This window comes from Podarcis erhardii (assembly GCF_964252035.2).
Source record: "Podarcis erhardii genome assembly, chromosome: 10".
Lineage (NCBI taxonomy): Eukaryota > Metazoa > Chordata > Lepidosauria > Squamata > Lacertidae > Podarcis > Podarcis erhardii.
In genome coordinates, this window is record NC_138500.1 from 21,445,096 (window position 1) to 21,464,093 (window position 18,998).

At 40.2% G+C, this 18,998-nt stretch overlaps 1 protein-coding gene across 1 annotated transcript; it reads right to left on the bottom strand.

Moving 5' to 3' along the window:
* Positions 1-941: 941 nt before the first annotated feature.
* Positions 942-18,766, bottom strand: MTPN (myotrophin). The gene is made up of 4 exons (XM_081879030.1): positions 18,591-18,766; positions 10,505-10,618; positions 9,235-9,318; positions 942-4,007 (listed from the first exon to the last, which is right to left on the bottom strand). Exons 1-4 carry the CDS (start codon positions 18,660-18,662, stop codon positions 3,921-3,923), a joined length of 357 nt encoding a protein of 118 aa, XP_081735156.1. The 5' UTR covers positions 18,663-18,766; the 3' UTR covers positions 942-3,920.
* Between the last annotated feature and the right edge of the window lie 232 nt (positions 18,767-18,998).

Below are 18,998 nucleotides of genomic sequence, written 5' to 3' on the forward strand. Positions count from 1 at the left end.
AAGAGCTACTTATGGTGAGCTTCATGGGTTGTTGTTGATCCCATCAACAGGGATAGCTGGAACAGAGTGTAAAATCTATGCTTTTCAAATGATGTGTGTAAATAATATGGGAAATTGAAAGAATCTCAGTTCTGTCAGTGAAGTAATTTAGAAGGAAAACTGGACGGTGCAACATGTCTTTTTAAAGGCCCTGCTTTGAATCATTATACACTGCAGAGATGGAGGCTATGGTAGCTTAACTGGAAAAACTATGAAGAAGCTATTATAATTCACAGACCAAAAGGAGCCCTGTGTGTTTCCCAGAGAGGCAGCTCTGGGCCCTGGAATTTCTTTTAGAGTAGGGGTTGGTTTATGTTTACAACAAAAACACTGCCTAACTTCACCACCTGCTAAAACCACCATTTCTTCTTTTTTTGCATGGGGTGTGTGTGACAAGAGAATCATGGGAGTCAGGTTAATTGCAAATACATTCATATATGCAAATAACAACACTCCACTCAACATCAGATGCATTAATCCTCAGTGCTCAGGCATACTCTTCAAAAACATAAATTTATTGCTGGGTTGAATGCCTGAACCTGCCCAGGCATTGGGTAATCAAGTAATTGCAATTTAAGTGAGGCATATGCATGCATGTATTCTGTATTCACACATCCCTCTAATATGGGAATGTTTCTTTCAGAAAATTAAGAGTTGTAATGTAGAGTTCTGAGCATCCCCCAAAATTGTAGGTTTGCTGATCTAGGTAATGTGTATTAAGGGACATGTTATGCATCCTCATCTAACTATGAGAGAAGAATCGAACATAAAATCAGAGGCAGCAGGATTATAATTTTGAGCTGGGAGCTTCAAAGTACTTAATCAAGATAGGCCTTTCCCAAAATATGAGGTTTGCCATTTTAACTACCTTAATATCAGAGTAAGAGTGGGGTACACAAAACGGGTTTTACAAAGGATTTTAATGAAGTTGCAAAGTGCTAGATGCAGAGGATTATAGTAGAGCTATACTTCTATAAGGTTGGCAGTCGAGGGAGAACAGCGTGGGAAGTATACAGAGGCAGATAAAGCTTCAGATTTTTCTATAGCACAATTCAAGTTTATTCCATTCATTCTTGCAACACAAACTTAACACAGTATCATTTAGCAATCCAATGTCTATGAACCATGATAATGATAAACCAAACTGTGTCAAAATAGTTACATTGTGGAAAAAGGTCAAATATCAAAATGCACAAAGCACTATTTTTCTTCCATCAATTGGGTAGAAAGATGTGATTGTTTTCCCCATTTATAAAATATAAGACTGTTCAGTTTGAGATTTAGCATGCAACACTGCAACTGCTCAACTAGGACATTCCACTCTTACCAGCTTCTTCTATCCATCAATTAACCCATTTAGTACTGCATTAAAGAACTAAGTTAAGAAAGCAATGCCTATACAAAGAGGAGCAGAAAGCTTTAAGACCGCAAGTCATTATTTTAAATTGAAATCTGAAAGGAAAGGAAGGATATTGGTGCTAGAATTTGACTTCTAGAGTGCTAGCTTTGACTTCTCTTAAGTTTCCTACCTGGAAAAAGAATTTACTCCAAGAGTTTTCACTATCTAAGAGCTAGCATGAGACATTGGTAGCCATCATTTTTCTTCTGAAAAGCAGGATATGATATGAATAGCACATGATTTGTTCACACAAAGATCTAAAGTTGGGTTTGATTTCTTAATTTCTAAGACAGAAAACAGTAGGTGGACCTTTTATGCCATAGCAAATTCAGAAACATTAGTTTGGCTTAGAGCAAACACTTACGTATTCTGACCCAAGTGGCTAGAATATACTTTATTATAGCCACACATCAGAATCCATCTCTAGTTGCAAATAAAGATGTGCCAGAAAAAAAAGAACTGTGCAAAACGCCAACATGATAGTTTTTAAAGAAAAGGCAAGCAGGCAGAGCTTCAAATGTTTGGGCAACAAACTGCACGAAAGAGGCTCAAAGTGATCTAAAACTATCTAAGGAGGATTGAAGGCGAATGGACACAGGGTTATGAAATAGCCAGTCATGAAGCACAATTTCAATTTCTCCTTCACTTGATCCATCAGATCTTTCATTTGACTTCAGGAGATATTAAGTGGATCATGCTTACTATGACTAAGAACGTTTGATTTAAAATTAATCTGAACATGTTAATTTACTGAATTAGCATCTTCATAAGCAACGCCTTTCGTGTCGCATAGGAAGGTGAACATGTGACTACACAGACTCTGCATGCAAAGCTTGCTATTTCTATATCACATTCCTGCACCAATACAAAAAAAAAAAACAAAAAACAAAAAAAAAAACCAGATTAACATGGTTCTACTTTTAAGAAAGCCTTTAAAGAATCTAGTTTCTTTCCCCCTTTGCTGCTGAATATTTGAATGTTGGGGGTGGTATCAGTGCTCATAAGGGACAAATAAATGGCAATTTAAGATGTAATGCTAGCCTGCAATTTTGCATTGTCTATAGAGGCCGTATTCCTAATTCTGTTTTACTAGGGTATACAGAGGGTTTTCCCATTTAAATGAAATGCTTTCAAAATTGAAAAGGTACATTCAATACTATGAAATGTGTATACAAAAGCACACGCCAGTTACCTGGATGACAATGAAGACATTGTATTGCACATCTTGATGCAAAGTCAGTAGAAGCCTCAGTGGGAAATTTTTAACATGATACAAAATTTATCCATAGTTTCTGAGGAAGAATATCCAAGTGCTATTTGCCCCAGCATCTTCTAATCAACACATTAGCATATTACAAAACCTTATGCCTGAATGTTCTTTAAAAATGTCATCTTGAAGAGTATTTGTGAAATGTCACATAGAAAGAAGCATCCTTTATTGGGCAGCAATAAAGGCAGGGTTTCCTTTGGAAACATGACTATTTAATCTGTCAAATTACATTTTTCATAGACAATGCCATAGCAGTGACTCAAATCTTATTTCAGAGACATATGCATTTTACAAGATCAATGTGTTGAGGATGAAACTAGGGCAAAGGAAGCTCCTGCCTTCTTTAAAAGAATGAAATTAACTTAAACTGAGAGCCATTCCTTCTTTAGTAATTAAGATACTTTGAGTCTAAATCTTGAAGGGCAAAGTCATCATCCTCTAGCACCAATAGGTCTGGAGCTGTCACTTTCTTCCAGTTAATATTATGATGTGCTGGGGTGAGGAAGTTCCAACTGGAAGTCTTTGAAGAGCAACTCTTACCCAGAACTAAGCACTGTCTATCATCTGGCTGGTTCTTCACAAAATGTTTGGATGGTGGAAAAAACCCCACACGATTTTGATCATCCCTTGGCACCCCATTTTGAGATGCATTCCTGCTATCACTGTATATTCCATGTTAAAATAGGCAGCCAAAATTAGTGTGGCATCCAACTGTTAAATACCGGGGAATGGTAAAACAAAGCCTTCAGCATTGCACAACCTACGTAAGGCACAGGGATACAGTTATCCCAGTGCCTTGACTGGGAGATGACAGCATAGCAGCACAGGGCTGCTACTGCCTTTACAAGTTAGAAAGTACAGGGATGGAGCTTCTGTCTGACAAACTTCCAGCAAGTCTTAGAAGAACAAGGAAAGTTTGCAGACTAAATTTCAGACTCCATTCTTTGCCCCTTCTCCAGCAGAGGTTCAATTTTGCTAGAAATGGGGAAAAAATTGTACCCTGAACAAAGTCCTAAGGAGAAACCAATTATATGGATTTCTACTTTCTCCAAGCAGGTTGTCTTTTTGATAGAGGTACCTAACTAGTCTGATTTACTGTGATTTTTTTTCCTCCCTCCCCAATATTTAGCTGAAGAAGCTGGAAGATACAAAGAGTGACAGACAGGCAGCAGTGTGAGGCCACAGGAGAGACATTAGATCTCAGTCCATCCGTCACTGGAGAAGAGCTTTGATTGCCTGATTGTCAGTGGCTTCAAAGGCAGTTAGACCATCTGGCCCTCTCACAGTCTTATCAGCACCCTGTAAAGAGATGAGAAGAGCTGTCACTTTTAGAGAAAAGGTGGAATTACATGTACCAGAAGCAGTTTCTCGTGAGAGGGTCCTGGTACGTTTGTTTTCTTACTTTACAGTCTATATAATTTCTTCAACTAGAGTCACATTGGCTTGACTAGGGTGTGTACGTTAAACAAGAGAGATCATTTTCAATTCATTCACCATTAAAAAGACAGGCTTTAAGTAATCTCACAATCCAAATAGCACATTTAAGTTATAGAAAGCTTCATGCTCCCATGAAGACACCTCAGCTTCTTGGGCCCACTTGAATAATAGTATTTTCAAAGTATTAATATACATTAAAGTTTTCAATCAAAAGACTCAGTTCTAGTTATCTTAAGACAAAATGCCAATTAAATCCAGGTGAAACCATGGTTCCCAAACCTTGCCTACTTGACTCCTCTTCTGATACAGAGCCACAGCCACAGCCTCAATCCTGTTCCAAAGCCTTTACTGGCTTTGCATATACACTGGAGTTTTACCATGCACCTTTAGTGGCCTGGGATCCATTCTGCTAAAGACCTATCACAGCTCCAGGGTGGAATTCAAAGTGATTGTTCTGTCAGTGCAAACATTTCTGCTTGCCTGACGGACTGCTCTTCTCTCTCTTCCCCACACGTGATGGTCTGGGGTTTTTTCCCCTGACACCTCCCCCCCCCAGTAGTTTTGGGTGAGAGGAGGATGGGTAGCCCTGTTGTATTAGCAGGACTCGTGGTGGTTCCTGCTAGTGCAACAATTTAGTTGAATCTGGTCCCAAGTGTTGCAACCTTTGAAGGAAAAGGAAATTAAAGAACTCTAGATGACATTGACCTGTACACCTACAAGTAACCTTCTGGAGCTTTATATATAGGCATACAGGTATATATATACATGTAGGAGTACATATATGTAGGCATACAGTGGAATATAAATATCAGACTTGCAGAGCATTTCCTCCACACCCACATGCACCTCTACAAAATGATGGAAAAGGTTACGCTCTATAACAGTTACTATTCCTAGATGCAGTCATTTCAGAGATAAAAGGATTGAAACTCTGTCTAGTTAAAAACCTACCATATTTCCTCGAGTCTAATACACCAGTGAATCTCACGCACACCTCAATTTTCAGAACCTTGAAGTGCCATCGAATGTAATGCACACTTTAATTTTCGCAATGTAATTTGGCCAAAAAAGGTGAGCATTACATTCGAGTAAATGTGGTAGTTAAAAGCACTTTAATTATTGCAGACATTGGCCTAGAAGAAAGGTTGATGTACTCCTTCAAGTTAGACTGTCAACTTTCCATGGGTTTGTCTGCCTTTTCAAGAAGATGTCAGGTGGGTCTGAAGTACCACAAGCACAGAAGTATGGCCCAAAGATACTTAATGACTCCACTCTGTCAAAGTCAAGGCTGTAATAGACTATAGCCAATCACTATGATTAGTATGTCAGCTATGTCTGGGAACACTCATTCACTTGAAATCGCCACACTCGAAAATTTTCCAAGTACACCTTAGTTTGAGGTAAAATAATAAATCAATTTGAGCATGTCAGTCTCCACATTATTTGGAGTACATTTGAGGAAAATGGCATGAGAAAAGAACACAAAAGGGGAAGAGGGCAAGAAATGACGTTTGGCTTGAGTGCTCCTGTACTACTTGCAGAAGGGGGAAAATTAAGGAACAAATGTTTTCTTTACTGAAGACCCTACAGGGGTCTTAATGTTCCACAAGATTAGTAAACATCTATGTTGCATTATGAAGCTGGCATAGATTTAATTTCTTTTTAACCAGCCTGCAGATTGAAATAATGTGTCTTGCTTTTTGGGTAAAGGGCTGAGGAATGTTTCCTACACAAACTAGAAACTCAAGAGGTTTTGGCAAGATACAAGGAAAAGTATAGAAAGAAAACCAACAGTACTTAAAAATAAATAAATCTCAAATACAAACAATGTTTCAACTATAGGACTAAAAAGATTGTTAAAATGGGGGAGAAATACAATCATGCATATGCACCGATGCCATCAATTCAGTGTAGGGTAATCAAGGCAGGTCGATCTAAAGCAACAAAACATTTGGCAGCAAACTTATGGAAGTGATCAGCAGGTGAGGGGAGTTTTAACACAGCAAGCCACCGCCACATTTCAGTGATCCAGGATCCACTGAGATCTAAACATTGTAATTGCTTTGCTTTTTCTTCTTCTTTTTTTAAAGTAATCCACACTATCAACTCATTTGTTATAGAGCAAACTCATACTGATGTGATCAAATATACTTTCTGAATCAAAGGCAGAAACTACTGGCATTGACAAAAAAATAACCTTGAATGTCTTCTCCAAATTTTCCCTTTGTTCTTTTTATACCCTTCCCATATAATCAGTACCAGAGTTGAAAAAGCACAAAGTGACACTAACTAGCTTCCAAGCCTTTATTTTAAAGTCAAAAGATGAATCTACAGACTTTTGACTCCACAAGTACGTTAAGGACAAAGAGTACAATTCATAACCTACTTCTGCTGGCTTGAAGTTTTAGTATGAGTGAATCCTAGCAAGATCTCTCTATATTTTTCAGATAAACAGCAAGTAAAAACACACAACATTAACTCAAGAGATCCACAGTATCTTGTTATCATGAGATGGTATGTGTCCTATCAACACATATACAACCTCCAAAGGGGAAAAGCTCTCAGAATAATTTGGCTTTATTTTCCTTAGTTTGAGAATGTTAAAGTCAACCAAATACTAGGGGTGTGTGCATTTGATTCAGACAAATCCCAAATCCAGAACCAAATGTCCCAAAGCAATTTCCTTCTGAACTGTTCCAAGGCAACTCTGTTTCCAACATTTCAGAACCTGTTCAAATGCAAACACTGAAAATTCGTACTCTCGTACCCCTAGATGCTCTCCATATAAAGAAAATACCAGGGAAGTGGGGGTGTACTTTTGTGACTGACAGCTGTAGCTCTCAACCGGAGGATTTTACAGGACTCTTTTTTTTTAACTTCCCGTCAGTACCCAAGGTGGAACTTATCAGAAAGTCTTCCAGTGTTTTTCCACTGCTTTTTGTGACTGTGTGTCAAGTACCAGCAGTACTGAAGACTTCAAATAATGGACTGAGAAGCACCAATAATTCATGGTTCACACCCAGTCTCCAAGGCAGACAGGAATATGAAGTCCCACTGAGTCCCCATAACCTGAGTCAAGCTCTCCCTGTGCTTTCTCCCTGGCTGCTGATACAAGGAGGGCAAGGCACCATTTTCTGGAACCATCATAAGCCTGCCAGAAGCTTATGATGGGTAACAAGATATAGGTACCAGAGTTTGTGGAGGTGCTGGGAGATAGCTACCCTTGCCACCTCTGCTGCCTCCTTTGTCACTGCTTATAATGAAAATGCAATGTGATGAGCAGGGCTCCCATCCCCTCCAAAAGGAGGATACTCCCCTCCCCTCCTGAAATAATATGGGGAGGGATGTGTGCAGAAGAGCTTTAGATGCACAGATGCTCTTACTATAGAGCCAGTCATGAGATCTGGTCTTCCAACTTCTGAAACAGAGAAAAGAGGACACACACATGCACCCTCTTTGCCTGAAAGAAAAGGGTGTTGGTGGATCTCTGGGGGCTTTACAAGCAGGTAGGGTTATATAGTTTGCACCACACTTTTTTTGTGTGTGTTGTGCCTCACCATGGCTCTCCTCTCCTCCACCTCCCTTCCCAGAACATGGTAAATTGCATACAAAACCACTGAAGGGAGAGAATTCTTTCAAAAAACAAAACACACCCCACATTGGTCTGTATTGTATAGTATGCATAACAATATAGAAGGCACTTTGACATAGATATTCAGAAAGTACCATCTATTCATCCCATCAAAGATAAAGCTTTTGAAAAACTTTGGTGCTAACTGAACCCCCAAAAGAACCCTCCATTTATCATTATTCCTAGTCCCTGTACTTATTCTTCTTGAATCTTACAGGTTACTTAACTAGAGGTGTCTCGGTCATATCATGTAGCCGTTTTCATACCAATTGCCCACAAAACCACACGGAGGAAGCAAATCTCTTTTTAAGTTCCCCTTAAACTGTCAGTCTGCCCAACACAACTCATTACACCTGCCAGTGTGAAATATGGAAAATTTGGTCCTATAGAAGAGACTATTATGTCTACAAGTTTTATCTCGTTATGTCAGAGAGCAGAACAACTATAGCTATTTGTTGATTTCCCCATTATAGTCACTGGGGGCACCAAGTTTCAGATTTTCCAAAGCAGTGTTCTGATTCTGACCAGAGATGAAGTGTGTGGTCTGTGAAATGGTTTCAGCCAAATTTGGCCACATTCCAGATTGTCTATCCAGTGTGCTAGAAAACATATAGCCCAAACTTTGTAACAGAGCACATCCTTTGAATGTAGGAGGCTGAAGGCTGACTAACCAGCATCTTCATCTATGTAATTTCAGGTAGCAGCATTGGTAAAGAAACCATGAAGAGCCAGTCACCAAGCAGATTCATCTGTTCTGTGCAGTACAATGGTGTGACAAGCTCTCACTTAGAACAAGCTTTTATCTACTAAATATGTGGCTCTTCTAAAACTTCCTGTAGGAAGTTTCTTTCCTTGCTGGACTAGCCTCTACTTTGTAGTCACATTGAATCTGACTATCCTTCTCACTGCAGTTGCATTTAGCATTTTATAACATCAGAACAGCTCAGAAGATAGCTACCTAAGGGGACTTTCAAGACTAAATCATAGCAAAAAGGAAGACGCTGTTGACTGTATGCTTAGTTTTCCCCAAGTTATGTTAAAAGCCTTGTCCTTAGCTTCTCTTCTTCTGTCTCTTGTCTATTTTAATATTGTAAGCCTATGGGCGCCGATTTCCATTTTTGCATTTTTGTATAGTGCCCACTGGGTAATACTATTTCCTAAGTAATAGGAAAGAGCCACTGAGATCAATAAGCAACTTAACAGAGAGGAGAAAATTGCAGGGAAGAAATAGCAGACACAAGAAAGGTTAAGCGTCCTTACCTCTCACCTGCTAAATCATAACCAACGTAAGTCCATTTATTTCAGTGTGTCTACTCCCAGCATGACTTAGCTGGATTCCACCCAATGAATATTAGGCTTTTAAAAAAATAAATAAATGATGAAATGCTTGAAGGCAGTGTGGAATTTGTTAAGTTGCTGAATGATTAACATACCACCAGGCAGGTCTCCGCTTCTTACCTTTGACAGGAGTAACTTCACACAGGACACATGGCCTTCATAAACTGCTGAAAGGAGTGGAGTGATATTGTGTTTGTCTGGAGCCTGTAAGAAAGAGAAATGAAGTTACACAATAAATTCCATCTACAATATACTATATCTAATAATGCTCAGATATCACATTCTTGGCAGGTGGGTATCTGCCAAGAAGGGTACTGTTGCACACAGCACAAATTTAGCCAGCTGCAATGTTGCTAAATGAAAGCAAGTCCAGACCTACACTTTACTTCTGAAAAAGCATGTTCCTAGTTTTCCTGAAATGGTTTATAAATGCTGTTAATTATTGGAATTAGTTACCAAATGGAATTACATCAGGCTACAGCAGGGGGAAGGATGGGAGGCAAGGCCATTCCAAAAGAGTAGCTCCTTTAGTCTCCTCTTCTCCCTGAAGTGTTTCATCTCAGCTAGTCATCATAGGAACTTCATACATTTAAGAATTTGGGCATGGATTTTCTTGATTTCCTCTTTCCTAAAGACTCTTTTCCCCTTTTGTTTCATGGCTTTTAGACTGCAAGCCTAAGGGTAGATGTTGCCCTGTTTGTTACTGATTCATCTAGGATATTTTTTAGTTGAAGAATGGGGTGAAAATATTTACATAAAAACTTAGTATACAAAACACATTAGAAAACTGGCAGACTTTAACGTGAATAGAAGACAGTTACTGCAGACAGAAGTTTCTAAGATAATACCAACTACTATTACCTTACAAGAATACTAATAATGAAGCAGATTTATCCTCTCATAGGTCTAATATGAACCAGACAGAAATTGCATTGTATCAAATAAAATGGAAGTGTAAAAACTCACTTCATACAAATTGTGTAGTGAACTGTTGGATCATTCAAATGTCTGAGCCATTTAGATTAACCAGATTAGTTATTTTTAATTATCGGCCAGTTACTGAAGACTGGAGACATATTAGTTTTCACAGAGCTGAATGTAGCATAAGAGGCATTTTACTTATGGACGCATCTCATGATCCCTTCTAATGAATAGTCTGTTTTTGTCTGTTTTTGTCTTGTTTAAAATACATGCAAAACCTGTTTGAACAAGAGGCAATGGTGGAGCAAACATTGCTGCTGCTGCTGCTACTAATAATAATATGCACATACATCCAAGGACAACTATGCCTCTACATCATTGTTTTGAAATGCACAGAAAACTATCATTTGTCTTCAGTCAAAGACAGAACTAAACCAGAACTAGACAAAGTTTTAATCAACATACATACATTCATATCGGCTCCTTTTAGTAGAAGGAACTCCAGGATCTCAAGTTGTCCACAGTCTGCAGCATAGTGAAGAGGTTTCCTCCCACCTTCCAGTGTCCGATTAACATCTTCACCCTTCAGAATTAAAAAAGTTAATAATTTTATATAATTCTACACCAAATTTAGCTCTGAGATCTAACTATGGTCATTACTCAAACATAGCAGACAACACTTGCTTAAAACTCTTGCTCAAAACACTTGCTCAAGACATTACAGCAATATGGGGAAGGTAGTCTGCAAAGCAATGCCTCATTTCAAGAACCAGGAGTGTCAAAATTAATATCCATAGTGTTTGTTGCAAAGAGATTTGTTTTTACTGTTCTATTCATCCCTCTACACCTCCTTTAACTTTCCTAAACTTTGATCTGTTCATAGCTTGAAGGTTCACCATTATTAGGACTAATAAATGTACCACAGGTGGTATTAACGTAGCAGTGAAATCTTACTAATACTATTAGAAGTTATTTAAGAAGTAGATGTTTTGGAAGCATGACATCTCAGTGGCATGCGAAGACATGGCGAATCGCGACCCGCGCATGCATGGGCTGTGTTCACTTCAGGATGTGAACAGGGCTCCAGAACAGATCCCGTTCGCATCCAGAGGTACCACTGTATAGTCTGGCCCCCCACAAGGCCTGAGGGACAGTGGACCGGCCCCCTGCTGAAATAGTTTGCTGACCCCTGTTCTACATCATGTTTCTTCCATAGGCCACAAGATGCTTTGTGAAGCAACCAAGAAGTCCATAAAGGCAACTGGTATTCCCTGGTACAGTACAGTGATTTTGAACCTAGAGGTTCTACACAACTATTAACAGACATAATATCCACAAAATTTATTGTTTTTCTTGATTAGAGTAAAAGCTACTACCAAATTCTGTATACAGCGGTACCTCGGGTTACATACACTTCAGGTTACAGACGCTTCAGGTTACAGACTCTGCTAACCCAGAAAAAGTACCTCGGGTTAAGAACTTTGCTTCAGGATTAGAACAGAAATCGTGCTCTGGTGGTGCAGCAACAGCAGGAGGCCCCATTAGCTAAAGTGGTGCTTCAGGTTAAGAACAGTTTCAGGTTAAGAACGGACCTCCGGAACGAATTAAGTTCTTAACCCGAGGTACCACTGTACTGTCCATGTCTTTTGTTTGTTATACTTTCAAGTGTTATATAGAGTACTTATAGCAAGCACTGTATAAAAATTCTGAAGGATCCACACACCACAAACATCTTAAAAGATTGTATCATGGCCCAAGTTCAATGACCCAATAAATTCCTTAATTCAAATAATTAGAAGTTTCCAAGAATGTAGCAATTTACTCTGTCACATTATACTTTTTGCAATACTTCTGGCACTACAACAGTATTTCTAAAGTACTAGTAGCGACTTTTCTTTTTTGGTTCAGAATTTTAGAACTGCTGAATGTCCCTTTCATTTATTAGAACTCAAAAGCTTCCAGACCATATAGATACTGTGCTTCCAGCTCTGAATAAGACTCTTGATAAGGTCTAATAATTTAAATTCCTCCATTCATTTGCATCTCAAATTATAAGACTGAATTAAATTTTTATTGTCTTTACTCATTTGATGCACCATGACATCAGAACATTTAAAAAGCACAATGAATAAATTTAGTGATAAATCTTTTAATTGTGCAACTCTAAGTTTATAATTTAAAATGTTCATTGCTTTTCCTTCTGATTATTAAGCCAAGCCAACTATCTTTGCTTTTGCCTGTCTTTTGCATTTCCCTTTTGTTACACTAAAAGATTATTTCTTTGAATACCGAATTCAGTCAAACTGTTACAGAATGCTCATCAGCACTAATGCCCTAATCACTTGAGACCACTGAATGCACCTCTTGTTCTGATAATACCAACTCCTATCCTGAACAGCAATATAAAAATCCACTTCATGTACCTTCTTCTCAGCTTCAAACTAATAAGCACTTAAAGGCTCTTTTCAGGTCAATATTACCTCCTCTATTCATACATGTAATGTATAACCTAAGGGAAATATGTGTCAGTATAAGAAAACCTATTTATTCATTCTAAGAAAAGGATTCTTATAGTATATCCCTTCAAGAAGAAGTAAAAATGAAAGTCTAGATTCTAATTAAAGTTTTTGAAGTGTCTCAAGACTGAAAACGTATCCCAGAAGTCTTATATTTCTTCACGGTGAATGTAAACCATCAGATAGTGGAATAATTCTCTCACACACTAAAAGGTTCTGGGTTGGCTGCAGTTACTTAGGAAAAAGATCTTGAAGATGAAAGCAGCAAGCTCTCAGAAGTCAGCAACTTGGCTTTCTTAAGACCAACATTATTCGGAAAGGAACTGAGAAGACACAAAGTAACAAACCCCTATAAAATATAAATCTAAAGTCCTCATATCACACAAAGAACTCAAGACAAATTTCAAAAGTCCTCTGCAAGTGATCTTCTCCTGCTGGATAGAAAGCACGAGGGAAGGAGAGAGAGGGGGGGGAGGGTCTTCTTTTGGCTCTGTCCCAGTCCAATCCTTCAAGTCAGCCCTTCTCACAATTGGCATGTGCCCAAGACAATACTCCTGAAAGAATGCAGACCTCAACAGAAAAAGAAAGAAGGAAAAAGATTGCCCACTCTGATCTACAGCAGGCTGATTTTTAGAACACCTATTTGCTCCTGTTTCTTTATGTCAAAGAAAAGGAACCACAGAAAGTAGAGAAAAGGGCAACTAAATTATCAGGTGAGAAGCATAAATTTGCCCGAAGAAATATAAGACATAGATTTGAGTTTTTTCAAAGCTTTGAAGACTCGAGGAATGTTACGATGTTTAAAATTAAATGCGCTGGTGGAAGTTAATAGAACTCAACCCAAGAACTGTGGTTACCTTGATGAAACTGACAAATTATCTGATTTAAGGCAAATTTAAGATCTAGGACATCAAATTTGCTACACTCCTGTGGTGAGTGGTAAACAAGGGAGAACTGATTAAGTGTTGTGTATACTGCCCCGTCTAACTTTTTAAACAAGAGAGGCAGCCAATGAGGAAATGTGAACTCTGGACCAGGCCTCCTTAGTTTTGGAAGCAAGAACATCTCATCCAGGAATAGCTGGCGACATAGTTGACCCTTTCTGTATGTCAGTGAGCTCCTTTCTGTATGTCAGATTACAAGAATCTTTGAACCACGATATAATCATTTTGATACTGAAATGTTCACAGCAAACAGGTACATTAATCCAACACAAGTACAGGCCCAATAGAAGGGAGAAGAGTTGTCTGAATTGGGCCTTGGTTTTAATTAGTTTTTCAGTTCTTTGCTTCAGACTCTCCAAACCTTAATCTCTTTGTCAAATCTGCCAGAAAAACAGGAAGCTGATGTGCTATATGAGCAGGCAAAAACAAAAGTCTCCCTGTCTATTGAATTGGCATCAGGCTCTTTTATTGTACTGTGGTACCTCAAGTTACAAACGCCTCAGGTTACAAACACTTCAGGTTACAAACTCTGCTAACCTGGAAGAGTTACCTTGAATTGAGAACTTTGCCCCAGGATGAAAACGGAAATCATGTGCTGGCAGTGCACCAGCAGCAAGAGGCCTCTAGTTAAGAATGGACCTCCAGAACGAATTAAGTTCATAACTGGAGGTACCACTGTATTCTTTTTGGCACCTGTTTAAAATATTTTTGTTTAGAGAAGCTATTCAGACAAGTAGATGTTAATGCGTTTACTGTTGATTGTAATTGCTTTTTAAACAAATGTTTGAATTACCTATTTTTAACTGTTTTATTTATAATGGTAATATTTCTTATAAACTGCTTAGGCTTTGCTACAATCAAGCAGCATATAAATCTTGTTAACAAAAACGTAATATAAAATGTGGCCTTCTACATATTGTTGAACATCTAGTCCCATCTGTCCCTGCCAGTATAGCCAATGGTCAAGGATGAATGGAGTTGTAGTCCAACACCTGAAGGACCACAGGTTTCCTATCCCTGGTCTAACCAAAGTCTCTAAACAGGAAGTCTGGAAATAATGTTTGGGGTGGAGGAGAAAGGGACAGTTGAAAGAAAAATGTTTAAAGTGAGCACTAGAAAAAATTGAACATGAAACCAGCAGAGGCTGCTATCAGGAGCTGACACAGATCAAGCAGAAACAGAAAGGATCTACTGTAGTGCAGTCCAACACATCTTTGAGTACAGCAGATAGCACCAGAAATGCATGGGCTACATGACACAGAGGGATAGTACTATTTATCGGGCTAGTTGAATATACTCATGACTCAATTAGAGCTGATGAGACTTTCACACTGAGAAAATTGAGTTCAGGCAATAGGTTTTCATAGAATCCTACTTGACCCGAGTTGTGCTCTAGACCTACCCATTTGTTGCAGTGAATCCAGAGCTAGAGCATCCCTAACAGATGGCTATCCATCCTATGCTTGAAGAATTCCAGGGAGGAGCTCATCAAAACCCTAGGTAACTGGCTCCATTGTCATACTATTACACTCATTACTGCCTCCAGGCAACAGAGAACAAGCCTTTGTCCCTTTCTACACAACAGCGTTCCAAATATTTGAAAAGTGCCCCTTCTTAAACTTCTTCTCCTCTTCAAGCTCAACAAACCTGGTTCCTTGAAACTTTCTTCACAGGACTTGTTTTTCATACCAGTGACCATCTTTGTTGCTCTCCTCTGAACCTTGTTTGAACTTGTTCACATTCTTCTGATAGTGCAGCACCCAGGAATTCGAAACAGTACTCAAGATGAAGTCTGACTATTGATTAATTTATTATGAATCAAGACCTGTCAAATCAAACCCCATTATAAGCCCATTCACATTTTTAAAGTATTTGTGCCTAACTGCAGTCAATTGTACATGCATGGCAAGCTGATTAGCTTCTCTTGTCACATAGGTTTATCATAGAATCACAGAGTTGGAAGGGACCCCAAAGGAATTTCAACTAAAGCATCCAAGACAGATGGCCATCCAACCTCTGTTTAGAAACCTGTTTAAACCTCCCGAGGCAGTCTGTTCCACTGTCAAACAGCTCTTAAGTCAGAAAGTTATCCCTGATGTTAAGTAATGTGCTAAGTAGACATCTGTGCAATTCAAATACAAAAAATGGAACCTAGAACCAGCAGATTCATACCTTCAGAACTCAATAGAAGAGGCTGAACATATGTTTATGACTACTTCACACAAATATGATCACCACTATAATGTCCTGTTGTACCATATACACCATAGGATCAGACAAAGACGCGTTCCATATTACTAATTGCACCCTAGGGAAGGCAGCTTTCTTTCTTTTATTAGCCTAGAGGAGGAGGATGGAAAAGTAGATGACTGCATCTCTCTTAACCCTCTGTTTGCATGCTATTTCAAGCTGGAAAGAACCCCACAGTTGTAGCTATTGCTATTGTTATTTAGTACAGTATTTAATACCTGCTTTTCTACATAGAGTACCCAGGGCACCTTAAAAAAATAGAAGTGTTGTTAATATATAAATTGATTAACATGACCACCACCAAACCCTAACACAATAAGGATATTGTATACAAAGCAAATTTTTAAAGTGATATATGTCTATCCTGGAATTTGTACATCATTTACAAATGTCCTACATAGGCTGCCTAAATTCTTCACCAAGTATTCTTCAATACAGGTATCAGTCTACAGCAGGCACCTTGTTCAAAATTGTTTGCCAGAGTCTACACAAATCTATAGCTACAAGCTGGGGGAAGTGATTTTGTTGTAGATACACTTACTTTCCCTCTTCCCCGACATTCAGGTTTTATGAAACCTACATCCTTTCATCCTATAAGACTTTTGTGAAGTAGAATAGCCTACTTCTATAGTATATAAACCAACAACATTAATCAGACCAAAGGTCTACCCAGCTAAACAGCATACTTTGAAAGCAACCATACTTGGGTACTTTCCAAAGTTGTTACACAGGAAGGCAGTAGTTTCATGGATTTAAATACTGGAGTGTCCCAACTATTTAGTGAATGAGTTGGGCAAGTCTATGTAATTTAAAAGCAAAAGGGGAACACTGATGAGGAGGGCAGAACTTTCCTGCCTGCAGCTTCTATCCTCAAGTGGTTTCCTCCTGGCGCTGTGGGTTAAACCACAGAGCCTAGAACTTGCCGATCAGAAGGTCGGCGGTTCGAATCCTTGCGACGGGGTGAGCTCCCGTTGCTTGGTCCCTGCTCCTGCCAACCTAGCAGTTCGAAAGCACGTCAAAGTGCAAGTAGATAAATAGGTACCGCTCCAGTGGGAAGGTAAACGGCATTTCCGTGCACTGCTCTGGTTCACTAGAAGCGGCTTAGTCATGCTGGCCACATGACCCAGAAGCTGTACGCCGAATAATAAAGTGAGATGAGCGTCGCAACCCCAGAGTCGGACACGACTGGACCTAATGGTCAGGGGTCCCTTTACCTTTAAGTAGCCTTAGCTGCCAAAAATGCCTTAACACAAGAGCCCCAGGGGGCTTCAGTGTCCTCACTTCTTTCTACATGATTAAATGTGAAATTGCCCCTAACACCTAGAACTATTGCCCTAATATCATTATTGCACCCAACTTCTACCAAAACTTCACTGCCTTCCATTTCCAGGAAACTGCACCTTGTCCAAAGACACCCAATTTTACAGCGAGGCTTTGGTAGTTGAAAGCCACCATTTCTATCCCATCTTTACTCCAAGAAGCTCAATTTGGTGTATATGGTTCTCTTTACCTCCATTTTATTCTCAAAATCACTCTGTGAAGCAGGCTAGGCTAAGAGACTGTGGCTGATCAGCGTTCATGGCTGAGCAATGATTTGAACCCTGGTCTCTCAGGCACTGGTTTAACACCAACCACAAAACCAAACTGGTTCTCTTATAAATCTGCCTACCCTATTTCTGATCTCAGTTACACCACTAGCCCTGGAGGCAGAAGGCTCTGCAGATCAGCTATTTGTTTATTTGGCCACCAGAAACATGAAAGTAGACAATGAAATCCTTTTGCTGACCAGCTCTTGCACGGAACAGCACAAGAGGCTGTCATGCCCACTTTTTAATAAATGTTTGAATAAGAGAGAATATATAACTGAATGGCAAAAGGCGCATCTCACCATCATGCATGCTTCTCCAGTTCTAATGAGATGGATTAATTAGTTCTTAACACAACTTAACTAGTTATACACTCTCAACCAGACTGGCTAAAGAATACTAAGGTCTTAATCCTCCACACTTAGTTTTTCCAATGCTACTTTATTTTATCACCTTTGGCTCAATAAAAACCTAGTGGGTACTAAGGTCTTCCATTCAATGTTTCCATCGCTATTTTAGTTCATCACCATTTGCTCAATTAAAAACCCAGCAGGATGTTGAGACACCTATCTCATTTCCTTCACACACTTATCATGCAGCGATTATATTTTGTTCCCTGCTAAATGAAATAAAATAAAATACAAGTACAGATAAAGCAGGTAAGGACCACACATTGAAGAAAGGGTGTGGCTTTACGTTTGCAGCATACAATTCACCCAATATAATTTTGGAGTGGGGCAATTCTGCCCTCTAACCCTTTGGGGGGGGGGAGGTTCAGAAAGAGCGAACTGGGGAAAGAGGGAGGATGCTTGAACCTCTATAAAACCGACGATAGCACGCTCTCCACAAGCAAGCTCAAGCATAAGGGTGGGCGGGGACTAGGCCTCTAACAGGAGGAAGAGGCAAAGCCTTCCCTTCAGCTTCCATCAAGGCGTCAGGAAAGATGCAGCTCCACGACGAAGGGGGGCGAGCGGGGAGGGGGTCACCCACCATCCAAATCATTTCCGGTGCCCTGGAGTGAGGCAAGAGCACCCCTGAGCATGTGTCGACTGCGACACCGACACACACACGCGCGGTCTCCAGAAAGTAACAGAGTAAGAGCTCGGGCCTGAGCCCCGGCACCTTTTAGTTTGCGAAGCAGATGACGGCGGGTCCTGTGAGGAAGAAGGGGGAGCCCCGCCTCAAGGCCAGGAAGCGGCGCCCAGGCTCTCCCGCCCGCCCGCCCTCCCTGCCTGCCTCCCCGCTCCCGGCGGCCTTACCTTGGCCACGTAGTCCTTCACCTCGTCCAGGTCTCCGTTCTTGAGGGCCCACATGAACTCCTTGTCGGACATAGCGGCTGCCGCCCTGACAGGGGACACGGCGAGAGGGCCTGGCAGCGTTGGCGCGACGAGGGGCGGGGGAAGAGGAAGAGGAGGAGATGGGCGGGGCTGGACCGGAAGCGGGCGCGGCGTTGGTGGCGGCGGTTGGGCTGCTGCCTCTCGCGGCGGTGACGGCCGTTGCCACGCCAACGGCGCTCGCTGCGCGCGCCTTACTCACGGAGAGGCCGGCAGAGGGGGAAACTTCGCGTCCGCCATTAACGTTTCGAGTAGTTTATACTTTAAACGAAGTGTGCTTTTAAAATAACAGTAACAATAAAAAAAACCACCCTTTCGCATCTCTCCTCACAC